The sequence below is a fragment of the Gossypium hirsutum genome, chromosome D03 (genome assembly GCF_007990345.1).
Source record: "Gossypium hirsutum isolate 1008001.06 chromosome D03, Gossypium_hirsutum_v2.1, whole genome shotgun sequence".
Classification (NCBI taxonomy): Eukaryota; Viridiplantae; Streptophyta; class Magnoliopsida; order Malvales; family Malvaceae; genus Gossypium; species Gossypium hirsutum.
In genome coordinates this window covers 54,496,841-54,511,682 of record NC_053439.1, presented here as the reverse complement: position 1 = coordinate 54,511,682, position 14,842 = coordinate 54,496,841, and the positions used below count along the sequence as shown (strand labels likewise).

The following is a 14,842-nucleotide window of genomic DNA, read 5'->3' as shown; positions in this document are numbered from 1 at the left end:
AAAATTTAAGATTTCTTTTTTTATATTTTATCAATGTTGTTGAAATTAAATAGGTGGTTTAATTGGTCCAACCGGAAATCGGTTGATGTCAATATTATTTAAATTTGATCAGATGTTAATTCGGGTATTGATTCAGATAAATATTTTAGATCGAATGAGTTGGGAATTAATATAGACCAATTGAATCGAGGTAAAAAACTGGTTGAATCAATGATTGAACTAGTTGAATCGATTTTTAACATTTTTTTAATTTTATTAATTTTTTGAATTATTTATTTAAACAATTTAACAAAAAAAATACTTTGACTGATTCAATCATCGGTCCAATTTAAAAAAGCTTAATGAGTGTATCAATTTAGACAATATTATTGAACTGAAAATCAAAACCAATTGTACTAGTTAAAAAATATCATAATCGAGTTTAACCAAAATAACACCCAAATAATTTTTTTTAGCTTATATCGATAAACCCAAATCCAAGCCCAAATATCCTAAACCGATAAACTCAACAAAGAATGGTAGGTATATCAATCAAAATTTTAAAAATAACATAACTTAATCGAATTAAATCGAGATCTTATACATTATTAATAATAAATTTTAATTTTTTTTTTAATTTTTTGAATAGTTGGTGTCTAAATACAATTTAAGACCCATAAAACTGAGTTAGGTGAAATGAAGTTTGGGCTTGAAGCCCACATTTTCCTTGTTCCAAACCCAAAATTATTATCCAACCCCTAAATAAGCCCTAAGATCAAAATACCCAATTTTCATCTTTGATTGATACTCTCTCCTTTTCCATTATTTGCTCTCCACACTTCAATAGCCGGACTCTTCTCTCTTCTTTCAAAGGAAGGGGTTTTTTTCCCTATTAGGCGATCACCATGGATGAACAGCCATCTGCTTCAAAATCAAGAACACAAAAATCCAAAAAGAGGAGCAGAGATGGTAATCAAAATCCTGGTGGGGCAAAACATGAGAATTTGCAAGTAAAAATCCAACTTTTTCAAGACCAACCAAACAAGATTCCACCTTTAGTTGCTTATTTCCCATCTGGTTACAACCCTCAAACTCAACAACGACAAGATGAAGAAGAACCCAATAACCAGAACAACTCACCCAAGGTGCCGAAGGTCAAGGTTTTTAGAAACATGGCTCAAAGAAAGGGTAATAGGCTTCAAGTTGTGGTTAGCCCTGGTGGGTCAAATGTGGATTTTGTTGGGTCAAGTTTTACAGGTGAGGCTGCTGCTGCACAAGTTTGTAGGTACTCACTTGGGGTTCTTGATAAAGAGGCTGAGACTCTCAAAATTATCCCTATTGCTACTAATAAGGTAACATCTTTTCTATGTATACGTATGTATGTGTATTCTCTCATTTGTATAACTACTAGCCGTAAGTTATATAATGGAGATGTATGTCTATGTGTATGTGTATTCTCTTATTTGTGTAACTACTGTTCCTTAAGTTATATAATGTATGTGTATGTGTATGCTCTTATTTGTGTAACTACTGGCCTTAAGTTATATAATGTATGTGTATGTGTGTGTATGTGTATGTGTATGTGTATGTGTATGTGTATGTGTATGTGTATGTGTATGTGTATGTGTATGTGTATGTGTATGTGTAACTACTGGCCCTTTAAGTTATATAATGGAGATGTTTGTGGTAAGGGAAATCATGTTGCTATCGAACAAGATGTTTATTATGGTTTTTAGTTAATGTAATCGGCTTTGCATGGTTTAATTGTAGATATTTAGATTGGAACCTAGAGTTAGAACTGCCGAGACTGCTAATGAAGAAGCTTCGAATTCCACAAAAAGTGAACTTACTGCCAATAGAATGGACAAGCTGGGAGAGCTTACTGCACTTTACGGAACAAAGAGAGAGAGAAAGAAGGTTTGGCCTTTTCATATTTCTTGGTTCTTGAAGTGTAATTATAGATTCACATATATAATTGATTGGCTTTCTGATATATCGGCTTAAGTGGTAATGCAATTGGTTACATTCATAGTTATACATAGAAATACCTAATCGTTTTTTTTTTTATTATGTAAATATGAGTACAACCAAATGATACTTTTAGTACTATTACAAGGTTCTAACATCTCGTATAATGCAGAGGAAGGACGCCATCAATTTGAAGAAGGAAGTTGATTCTGAATCACAAAAATCTTTAGACAAGAAGATCGAGGAAGTTGCCTTTGACAAGGAGGCATTGGCAAACACCAGTTCCCTTATTGCTCGTAACATCCCTCCACACAATGTTTCTGCTACTACACCCCTAGAAGCTTACCCGCTCGACAAGATTATTCTCAAAGGCGACTGGGATTTTCTTGGAGATATTTATAAGCTTTGGCAAGGTGGTGAAAAAGTAGCCACCAATGCTTATCCGCACTTTGTTTGCAACAGAATCCGAAAATTGGATGCAATTAAGGTAATGCTACGAGAAAAGACTTACCGAAACTTTTCATTGATATATTCTTACGTTGCCTTTAACTGCAGGATGAGACACAGCAATGGAAACTCTCGTGCATACTTTCGTATATTACTCATCTCATGAAGTTCAGGGATCAATTCTCGATGGGACACGTTAAATCCGGAAAGAAGCATAATATCCCAAGCATTATACATCATAGGTTCCTTAACCTGTTTACTGATCCAGAGTCTAAAATACTAGCAAGTGAAAAAATCAATCTCTTCATCAGTTATGTCTTGGTGCTCGCTTTACATGTTGATGGATTCCGAACCGATCCATCAGATATAGCACAGGATCTAAGAATCAGTAAAGTAGATTTAAGACAACATTTTCTGAACCTGGGGTGTAAACTTGTGCATCAGAACAGCATATTATACGCTACCCTTCCCGTCCCTCTAAACTTTCCTTCTCAGAATATAAGACGAAAACGAAGACAATAGATGGATCAGCTGTCACAGTTGATATTTCAGCGATGTCGGTCCATGGAGGTGGGTTTTTCGTCTTGGCGGTGCTAGTATTAACTATGCCGAATGTTGATTTATCGATGTTTGTGGTTTTTATTTATTCGAGTTGATTGATAACTGATAAAAGGGTCTGCAACATTTTTTTTGTTTTGATGTTGTATCTAATCTATATCAAAAGCCACGAATTAGCATTTTGTTGAGTGGGTTTTATATTGGATTCAAGTTTTTTATTAGAAACAGTGTTGTATGAGAATTTAGTAGCCAATGGAATAATTTGGTCTCTATTTTGTTATATCAAAGAAGAATGTCAACAAAATGATTCAGGGTTGAGGTTTGAGTATGATTGCCGGATCAATTCCAGTTTCGGGTTTGTGTTGTTTCTGGATTATTTTAAGTTTGGGGTTTGTATTTTTCAGATTGAAGTTATTACAAATTCAAGCTGTTTTTTGTTTTTTGTTTTTTCTTTTTGATACCAACAGGCTTATGCGCTTTTGAGTTCATGTTTTTGTTGCAACACATAAGTTAAAAAGCTTAATTAAAATCAGATGAAATTAATTGATAAAAATTAATGAAAACAACACAATGGAAAAATATGCCCATTGTCGAAACCATTTTCTTTTTGAGATTTGAAAAATGGGGATCGACTTTAAAAATAAAATGGGGAGTCGCCACCGATCTTTTATTGTGGTGTGATCGGATCACCTTGAAAATAATTTTTGGTCTACGAATTTTGAGAAAAATAGGTTCGGGAGTCAGTTACGCACGAGGAAGGGTTGACACCCTTGTAACGCCCAAAATTGGTACCGAATTGATCGTTTAATGTCTTAGTATCGAAACTTTGAAAAGATTCTAAAATACGATCCTTGCGTTAAAATGTTAAAATTTCTCGGAAAATGAGCATATTTCACGTTAATCAAGAAAGAGTATCATATCCAGTAAGTTAGGACACGATGTCTCGAATTCTCGATCCACGAATAAAAATGCTTATTTTTTAAAAAATATTTGGCTATCTCGGATTTAAAAGGGAGATCTCGACCAGTAAGTTAGGACGCGATTCTTTTTCAAATCCTGAGATCATTTAAAACTTGAGTTTGAAAAGATTCGTATATTTAGATATTGTGAAAATCGAAACCCAGTAAGTTAGGGTACAACCTTCTCAAATCTCAAAATACGAAATGTTACTCGTTTTAAAACTACAATTTATGAATCGGAAAAAAAATTAATTTAGCACGAAATGATAAAAGACATGATGTTAATATGCATTGCGAAATATAACAGATATATATATATAAATAAATAAATATAAATTATGATATATGTACATGTGTCAAAATATATAAGTGTACGTATACTTTAAGATTATAAAATGCATATAAAAGGAATATATGTATGTATATATTATAAGAACGAATATATGTACTTAGAATTATAAAATGTGAAAATATATGTGCATATGTATTATACATTAAAATTATGAAGCGCAAAAATGTATGATAATTAATAATAACACAATAGATCTAAACAAATCAATAGTAGCTTTATAATAAGTTTAATTATTTTAATAATATTAGATTTAGAATCAAATATATTAAAAGCAACAAAATGAGATAATTAAATAAAAAATGAACAGATTGAAATAAGGATCAAATCGAATCCAAAACAAAATCATAAAGAAAAAAGATAAAAAAATAACATTGAAAGACAAAAATAAAATACGCGTATTACATGGAGGACTGCATGGGAAATATCCCATATCCCTCAAAACGTGTCACAGTAAAAAAAAGGGCTAAAATGTAACAATACTGGAGATGTGGGGCAAATTTAGAAAAACAAAAGGAACCTAATTAAATCGTCCAAACAAATCAGAAGGACTAATGATGCAAAATTCCCTACAAGACCCAAAACACGCTGATCTGACTGTGCTTGGGTCGGGTCATCGGGTCGGAGGTGTGGCTTTGGCGCGGGGGCGCAACACGCCCGAGGGGGAAGCCTGGCTCTGTTGCGGCGGCTGGGGCTGTGATACTAAAGGCTAGGGTTTCTGTCATTGGGTTGGAATTTGGGCCGTATAGTCGTTGAGCCTAGTCCAGTTTAGGTTTGAGTCAACGGGTTTGGGTTGTAACCGGGCTTAGGGTTGTATTTTGGGTTAGGGTAGAGTTGGGTAATTTAAATGAGCTATAATAATTTTGTTTTGAGTTGAACTTGTAAAGAAACTGGACATTTATTATTATTTATTTTATATATATTTTTTGGTTAATACTTGGGCTCGGGCCGGGTAAATTTGGGCTTTTACACCCATAATTGACATTTGACACCTTATTTGACAGATTTTATAGTGGTCCAAGAACAAAATTAATTTTTGTTAATTAAATTAAAGAGTAGATTAATTTTTTTATTAATTAAAAACATAATTAATGAAATACACAAAAACCATTTTTTACAATAAAATTAAATAACAATTTTAACAAAAAAAATTTATTTTTTAATCTAACATACAAAGACAATCTCATCTCGTTATTGCAAGGGCCTTACTGTTTCAAGTTCAACCCCTTAATTAATCCTCCAAATTTAAACCCTAAAATATAAATAAATAAAAAGGGCAATCCCCAATTTATTCACTAACTAAACAATAATGTCATATCATACTAATAATGAACGGCAAACAGGTAAAAAAAAAGAGGGAGAAAGCAATATGAGAAAAGTTAAAAACAGGCAAAAAGCAATGTAGTTCACAATTTCAACATACCTTTTCCTAATACACGCACAACATGACAACTTTGCTTTGGTTTACAGTTGATACACATACGAATTCTATACGAAAGGGTCTAATAAAAATACCACATTTGGTAATAGTGGTAACAAAGAAAAGAAAACCAGCCTGCCATGACATTTAAGGTTCTTTTTTTTTTTAAGATATTATTTGAAAAGAATTTTATGATAAAAATAGCTTTACATTCAGTACAAAAACATATATAGGCTGGTAAAATAACAAAACATGTTTTTTTAAAGGTCAGAACACTTGCATTAAAGGATTCTGTCCTGTAGATCCGACATTAGTGTCGATGCCAATGAGCTAAGTTTCTTTCCTGTCTCACCAGCTATGTTCTTGAGGTTTGAGATATCTTGTTGGGCCTGAAACCGATAATGATAAAGAAATAAATGAACTTATACTCGATAAAGAAAAAAGGGGAATGCATAAAAGATGCAATTTACAAAGCATACCTGGAAAGAGAGTCGATTGATTAGATCGCTAGCAGCGACATCAATAGAACCATCGGCAGAATGACCAAATAGATCAGCACTGGAGATGGCTGTTGAACCCTGTAAAAGACCAGGTGACTATCAGGTCTCACAAAACCACATTTCATGGATAAATTAATTCTGGTTATGCGCACATATGAAAGAAAAAGAGGCTGTTAAAAGATGGTAGTAAAAGTTGGTGGTAGATAAGGATACAGTATTTTGAGCCTTAAATTATATCTGTCAAGAAAGAAATAGCTACACAGCACGTACTGAGAATTTCTGCAAAGTAACTTGAGCATCATTGTCTGCTCTGGTATTATCACCAAAATATTGGGCTGATGAAATAGATTTTGCATTTGAGAACTTTCTCCTAGCTTCATCAGTTTCCTGAACCTGATAGCAAAAACGAAGCAATAAGAAACAAACCCGAATGGCAAAAGAAGATACAAGCAGAAATAATGACTAAGATTGACCCCTTCCAGGGGGGATATTATAAAAGTTAAAACACTTCTCATCCATTAAATTCTCACACATTACACTATATGAATATCTCCAATATGGGAACATTTCCTTTTCAAATTCTATGATTTGGAAGGCAAAGTGACACATTCAAGTAGATTGAAGGCTATGTCCTGAAATTTGATTTTCAAGGAAAAGAGTACTGCTAGCTAAAAGCATAACCAGACATCCTCATTAAGAAGTTGAAAGTTTCTAGCAGTACAGGTATTACAATTAACCTTGAGTGATATGGGGAATCATAGAGAAGAGTAAGATGTTCTAAAACCAAAAGGAGACAATTCCATTAAACTAATCAGCCATTTATACACACAATATTTAAGTTCTTTGCCAACAACCTCTTGACCAAGTGCCAACTCCCCAGAATTCAACCCCTATCCCCAATTATCAACAAAATATGTATATTTAATTTCTTGGTCATATTACGTACTTGCACTTTTGAGGTATTTGAGCTTGATTTCTTCTGAAAACCACTGTCCATGCCGAATTCTGCAAAGAAGCTTGATGACTTTGGCGGAGCAACATGGCTAAGAATTTGTGGGCCACCAGAACTCGACTCAGAAGATTGATCATTGTCTACATACTCAAAACGAGATGGAAAAGTTGAGCTAACAGGTGCAGTGTTATTAGTGGGGGAAGCAACAGGAACAACTCGCTCTTCAGGCTTTTGATCATAAAGATTTTCACTTGGCTGCAAGTAAAGAAAACTAGGTTATTAAGAGGAAGGGCATTTAAAATAACTCCAAAAACATGTAAATATTCTAATCAAGATATCCTTATGATCATTCTGCAGTAATTGTATTGCTCAAGAAGGTCTGGAAGGAATACCTTTGAAGTAAGCTTTCTGGCACCAAGTCCTCCAGTTTTTCCAGTTCTTTTTGCACCTAGAGGCTTCTTAACAGTGCTGGTAACAACTTTATGAGAAGCTTTCGGTGAAGCGGGAAGTTCTACTTTTTCTTGCCCACCTAAAGGAATTTCTTTAGGAGTTTCATCAGTCTTGCTATTAAGAGGTCCATTGGGTGCTTGGGGTGACTGGGAAGCAACAGGGGATGAAGGCAAACCTGCCTCCTCTGCCATACTCTTAGCAACTTCTTTTGATAATATTTGCCTATATAAATCAGCCGCTCTTGAAGTATATTTGGCCTCAATTTTGCCCCCATCAGACCATCCATGCTGCTTAAAGAAAACCTGTGCACGGTTGTTACCTCCATAGATCATCATTTTCAATTGTTCAGTAGACCAAGAATCTAAATTTGTAGACCTGCATAAAATATACAAGTTTTTCAAAGAGGAAAATACATCTAACAAAACACCTTAGCTTTTTAGGCCAATAAGGACAATCTCGACTCCTAAGAAGGTGGTGTGGTTTTGTACCTTCAAATTCGGCTAAACACACCGACAAAACAAACAAAAAGAAGTAAAATATAGGGAGGTGATGTGCATATTGCATTGTTTACCCACAAAAAACTCAAACAGGTTCGGTTAATACCAGATTAATCTCTCTACAGAATGGGCTTATTCTATCAAAAACTCGAGAAAAATAAAAAGGAGCCTTTCTAAGTAAATTTCAAAACTATATCAAAGGAAGAACAAAAGCCGATACAGGAACAGCTTATCCCATTTGCATTATAAATAAAAAAGTCAATTTAACCGCATATTATCATACATAAACAATTGCCCCAAAAACCATTTCAGTTCAGGAATCTCTCCAACACTAGAAACAAGAAGTGTAGAAACATCTCTGAACATGAAAATTCATAATTCAGAAGCACGTAAATAGAATACCAAAAACCAAATTTCCTCCTATCATTCATTCCTTCAATTGAATTTCAAGGGACCCAAAACCGGATTACAATTTACAAATTTCCACACTAGATATCTCAGCTGTATCCATAAATTCCCATATAAAACGGTTGTTCTAAAGCAAGACAAAAAGCCTTTTCACGAATAATTAAAACGCATCACTAATTAACGCAAAAAAAAAACACGAAAACTAAATCCAAAACCATATTAAAAATAATGAAACCTGACAAAGCTGATGTGTACACCGAGACTCCGATGAACGGCTGAGCAATCGATGCAAAGAAAGATCCCGTAAGTCACTGACGCCCATGTTGGATTCTTCGCATTACAATCGAAACACATCTAACAAAAAAATATATAAAAAATAAACAAATCGAATATCAACTAACGGAAACTCCAGATCTGACACAGATCTACAGATAAATCAATAGAACAATCATACTTAAAATTTAAAAATAAAATAAAATAAAAAACACCTTGTTTTCTGATTTTGCTTTCAGCTTTCTGAAAACGGCATTCTTGTCGGTCAGATTATCGGACGACGACGCCATCGATGCTTCTTTTTTTTCTTTCAATTTTTTTTCTTTTTGAAATTTAAAACGAAAATATTATTTATATTATATATAAAGGAAGGTTTTTTTGCACTGAAGAGGGGTGGGATCGAATATCGAACACCTCCTCTGGCTTTAGATTTTGAAAGATATATTAAATAAAAAGTGTAAAAAGCAAAATCAATTGCAATTGGATTTGGATTTGGATTTGGGGGGTTTTTTTTTTCCCCTTTTTTGAGAGGAATGATTTGGTTTGATTATGTAATGACGATTGTGGCCTTTTTTAATTAATTAGGGGTTTTGGGAAGGACGAAAATGACCTTGAAATGGCGGAGCTTCCTCCTTTCCTCCGTGGGTTGCAGTGGTTGGGCAGGAGTTTTTTGGGGTAAACTATATCCAAGGTCACTAACCTATTAATAAGTTTACATTTTGGTCACTCAACTGCAAAAAGTTACAAAATTATCATTGAATTATTTGAAAGTTTTCACTTAAATCATTAGACTGTTAAAATCGTTATTGCATGGCCTAATCCTTTCACGCTACTTGCTCGAATTAAAAGCTTTCATCCCCTTTTATTTTTACAGTTCAGTTTCTTTTATGAAATAATTTTAAATATTATGAATCTGCGAACCAAAATCCAAACAAATTTCTTCTTTGATCTCAGAGTCTGACCGTCAAATCGACTTGGATCTAAGATATGTTCTTCTACTAGTTGATGGGTTACCGATTGTCAAATCATTACTTAGAGCTCGCTAGCTAGACTTAAAAAAAAACTTAACTGCCTGGTGACCTAAATGAAAAATTTTGAATAGTTCAATGGCTTAAATGAAAATTTTTAAATAATTCAATGACCATATTGTAACTGTCGAAACCATTTTTTATGTATTTGAAAAACGGGGATCGACTTTAAAAAAATAAAAATGGGAGTCGCCACCGATCTTTAATGAGGCATGATCGGATCACCTTGAAAACGATTTTAGGTCTACGAATTATGAGAAAATAGGTTCGGGAGTCGGTTACGCACAAGGAAGGGTTAGCAACCTCGTAACGCCCAAAATTGGTACCGAATTGATTGTTTAATGTCTTAGTGTCGAGAATTTTAAACGATTTTAAAATACGATCCTTTGAAAAGAAAATTTGAATGAAATAAATTGGATGATGAGACTCACTTATTTCAAAGAAATAAATTGTCGCACTCAGTAAGTTAGAGTGCAACATTTTAAATCCTCAAAATTAAGTCTATCTCTTGATTTTCAAAACCTATGCATTTTAAGAACGGTATTTGGTTATTTTGGTCAAATGAAAAACCAAAACCCCGTAAGTTAGGGTTCAATTTCCCAAAATTCCTAAATACCGCATATTACCTTTATTTTTAGAAGAATCCTCGTCTCGAGAAAATAACATGTCATATCCAATGCATTAGGACAGAACGTGTCGAATTCTCGAGAATGAGCTTTTATTTATGTGTTTTGATTAAAGCATATCCTCGATTATTTAGATTCAACGAGAAAAATTGGAACCCAATACGTTAGGGCTCAATCTTTTCGAAGATCCCAAATGCCGAGTATTGCGTCATTTTTGAAAACTTTTTGAATAAAAAATGCTCTTGGTATTTGAATGACATTGAACGTAATCTTTTGAACAAATAAAACAATGAAATAATAACGTACAACGCAAAATGGTGATTCGTGAATTAGAATGTACACTAATGAATAATCAATAAATAAATTTAAACAAGCATAGCAATAATTATCTCAACCATATATCATACAAATACCAACATTGGCAAGTAATAGAAGACTAATTGAAACCAAGTATACAAAATTTAAACATAATTTAAGAAATAAGTATAATATATGAATTAAAATGTTAAAATAAATTTGAATAAATTAACAATATTGAAATAAGTTGAAATAAATTAAAAATGTTAAAATATTTGAAAGAGATAAAATATCTATATAATAATATGAAATTAACAATAGATTATGTATGTATGGATAATGAAAATAATTTAATATGAAATATGTACGCATATAATATTATTATATAATAGCATTATAAAAAATATTTACAAATCTAAAAATATGTAATGAATGAATTTGGAGGAAATGTATTATAGAATAGAATATTAAAAAATTGTATATAAAACATATTGATATTACATGAAAATATACATAAAAATGTGGAAATTTAAATAATGATATATAATAAATTTTGAACAATAAAACATGGTAAATATATAATATAATAATGATAGATTCAAAATAATAATATATTATAATATTAAAATAGTATTGATAATAAAATTAAAAATGTATTAAACTTAAACAAAAAAAAGAGTTAAATTTTAAAATAAATATATCAAAAAAATAAAAATGTAAACAGCATAAAAAATCAAGTACATTAAATTAAATAAGTATGGACAAAATTGTATTAAATTCGAAATAAAAAGGAAAAAAATGAAAATAAAGCAGAATTGAGGACCAAAAAGGGCACGCGCGAATAACATGGGGGCTAAAGAGGAAAATATCTCGCTTCCCAAAACGTAGCGTTGCAAGCTCGGTCGAAATGAAACAACGACGAAAAGGCGGAGCAAAATTAAAAAACGGAAAGGATCAATTTGAACACGCCGCAAAAGAGAGAGGACCATTTGCGCAAATCGCCCAACAGAGGCCAAAACTCGCGGATCCTTCCCCGGGTCAGGTCACTGCGCGGGTCATGGCCACTAAACGGCGTCGTTTTGACACTAGGAACCCTAGCTCAAAACGACGTCTTATTGTAATGTTATTTAAACAAAAGTTTACCTGAAAAATAAACAACTGCAGCCCGTACATAAAAAAAAATTGCTGCTTCTGCCTCCATTGGGGTTTCGACCCCTCGTCTCCCTGCCTGAATCCGCCGCTCCTTCGCCATGGCTCCGCCACGAACGGCGATTTGAGCCGACGAGAAGACGACAGATTCCCGGTAGGTCCCCTTTCCCTCTCCTTTTTATTTATTTATTTTTTTACCAAAAAAAATCAAAGAAAATTGAAAATAAAAATGGAGTTGGGGAATCACCTAAAACGGTATGTTTTTTGTTTTTGATTTTTTTTTGTATTTTTGTATTGATTTCATTTTTTGATACAGTATCCCTGTTTACAGATTCTTAAATTGGCCTTTATAGCCGAAAATGAAAAAAAGAAAAGAAAATAAAATAAATCAAAAGAAATCTGTCCTTTTTTTTGTTGTGGATTTCTGCTCTTTTTGTTTGCTTGTCGTTCTTGCAGGTACGACGTACGCGCAGCATGTGGCGGTGTGGACGTGGCGTGCGGAGGCGTGGCTCGTAGGGCACATGAGGCCGTGGGAAAACGGCGGCTGAAGCTGAAAGCTGTTGAAGGCTGAAAACTAGTTTAGGTTTTGGGCCATTCGGGCTTTAGGGTTTTAATTCTTATTGAGCCTTTTTGGGCCATTGTAATTTTGGGTTTAAATTTTCTGTAAATGGACTGCTTTTTTTTTATCATTTGGGTTTGTTTTGTTGGTATGGGCTCGGGCAAAAATGGGCTCTTACAATAACTTTTTAAAATTAAATAACCAAAACGTAAACTTACTGATAATTTAATGATATGAGTGTAATTTAACCTATTCTTTCAATGGGGTTGGATATTAGAAGGTGTAACTAAATAAGTCACCTCAATTATTGTTGATGGCTCAACGGACATTCATCCACTAATTAAACCAACCATAGGAGAATACAATGCTAAATAACAACTTTATATCATATTCTACTTTTGAAACCCGATAATCACGAATTTCGAACATAGATTATAAAATAAATATGACAAATATTTTTAAAAAATAAATGAAATGCATGATCTATACTATACTATGTATAATACTTTTGATTTAGTGTTATCCATTAATCGGGTATCAATTCAATTGTGAATTTAACAAAAACACATTCGTTTTATAAACCAATAAATATTATTTTGAAGGTATTTATGCCTTTCTATATTTCGATAAATCGAGAAAAAAAGCATATGGATTTGAATCTAGGAAACCTTAAAGTTTACTCTTTCAATTTTATTATTTTAATAAAAGTCTCGTTTCATTTTATAAATCAATAAATATTATTTTGAGGATATTTATGTCTTTTTATATTTTAATAAATCTAAAAAAACATATGGATTTATACCTAATAAACCTTAAAGTTTACTCTATCAATTTTATTATTTGAGCAAAAGCTATATTTGGTTCTCATGATAATTTTTAGCGCAAATTACATCCATGATCACTTTAAAATAGGGTATGTTCTATTTTGGTCACTCCAATTTTTTTTTCAAATTAGTCACTCTAAATAAGATAATTATGTGAATTAGTCATTACCGTTAAAATATTCGTTTTCTTTTAATGGATTGTTGACGTGGCACATTAGCACATTAAGTGACTGACGCGTGGCATTTTTTTGTCGACTTTTGACTAAAGTTTAGGGACCTCCCTATAATTAGTCCAAAACATTTTCCTCTTAAACTTTATAGAGACGACCTTAAACTTTAGTCAAAAGTCAATAAAAATATCACATGCCAGTCACTCAATGGGCTTATGTGTCACATCAATAATCTATTAAAAAATAAAAATTTTAACGATAATGACTAATTCGCCCTTATTTAGAGTGACCAAAATAGGACAAAACTTATTTTAGAATGACCATTGATGCAGTTTATCATAAATTTTAGTAAATTTATTATATAATTATTTCCGCCTATATTAAGAATGTGTCATAATCTAATATAGTATATGATATCATGAACTGAATCATCCTTATATTATTTATGTAATTCATGTATGTATTATAATACAATGGAATGTAAGTGAATATAATCCAACCTTATTACTTATTCGTTCTCAATTGAAATTATGTAAATAGAAGTTATTGGTGAGGATATGTTAGAGAAAATATATTTATCATTGGATGCCTCGAGTGTCCTCCTACAATAGGATTATCAAGAGCTTAGATTCACAAAATATTCTGAGCAAATTTCATGTTTACTTATGGCTAAATAAAATAGCGAAGAAATCTACATTAATTTTAAAGATATACGTCACGTTGGATATCATATTTGAAAAAAAAAACAAAAACAAAAGAGGGATATGTGAAATACTTTATATTGTCTTTACAAGACACCTATGTTGATAGGAGGATTTAATTGGTATGTTTTTGATATTTTGAGAACTCAATTATAATGTTTTAAAGTTTAAGGACTAATTTAAAATTTAGATCATAATTTAGGAACATTTGGTGTAATTAACCTTATTAATAAAGGATTGAAAAAAGTAAATGATAAAGGTCTAATTTCATCTATTTTAATCCCCATACTTTATGAATTTTGAAATTTCAATCCTACTTCAGATGGTATCATAAGTTAAGGATTTAATTATTGTTCTCTAACTTGATCATTTTTAGTCCCTATACTTTTCAAACTTTGATTAAAATGACATGACATTTTTGTGAGTCATGAAATGAATTTGATGTCTGCCACTTGAGTTAGATTTCAAGTTCTGAATTTGGATTCCGAAAAAGTGTAAATTGAGTGATAACACACACGTAAATGTAGTATTCATGATTATTTTTCAAATCCATCGGTTTATTCGATTCCTATCTAGTAATGAATTTGAAATTCATAAGGAATTTATAAATTTGACAAATTAATACTTCTTATACGTTTCATATATATACTATATCATAAGACAACTAATTTATTCATAATATATGCATTCATATAGTAGATAAAATTCATACCCAAATTCTTAAATTC

At 32.2% G+C, this 14,842-nt stretch overlaps 2 protein-coding genes across 2 annotated transcripts; one reads left to right on the top strand and one right to left on the bottom strand.

Annotated features, from left to right (window-relative positions):
• Positions 1-761: 761 nt before the first annotated feature.
• Positions 762-3,277, top strand: LOC107939764 (DNA-directed RNA polymerase I subunit rpa49). The gene is made up of 4 exons (XM_016873133.2): positions 762-1,331; positions 1,750-1,896; positions 2,120-2,434; positions 2,503-3,277. The coding sequence occupies exons 1-4, from the start codon at positions 885-887 to the stop codon at positions 2,914-2,916; spliced, it is 1,323 nt and encodes a 440-aa protein (XP_016728622.1). The 5' UTR covers positions 762-884; the 3' UTR covers positions 2,917-3,277.
• A 2,353-nt stretch (positions 3,278-5,630) lies between these two features.
• LOC107939765 (probable ADP-ribosylation factor GTPase-activating protein AGD8) lies at positions 5,631-9,320 on the bottom strand. Its single transcript, XM_016873134.2, has 7 exons — positions 8,976-9,320; positions 8,723-8,841; positions 7,525-7,957; positions 7,127-7,387; positions 6,451-6,573; positions 6,160-6,258; positions 5,631-6,069 (listed from the first exon to the last, which is right to left on the bottom strand). Exons 1-7 carry the CDS (start codon positions 9,048-9,050, stop codon positions 5,962-5,964), a joined length of 1,218 nt encoding a protein of 405 aa, XP_016728623.1. The 5' UTR covers positions 9,051-9,320; the 3' UTR covers positions 5,631-5,961.
• Between the last annotated feature and the right edge of the window lie 5,522 nt (positions 9,321-14,842).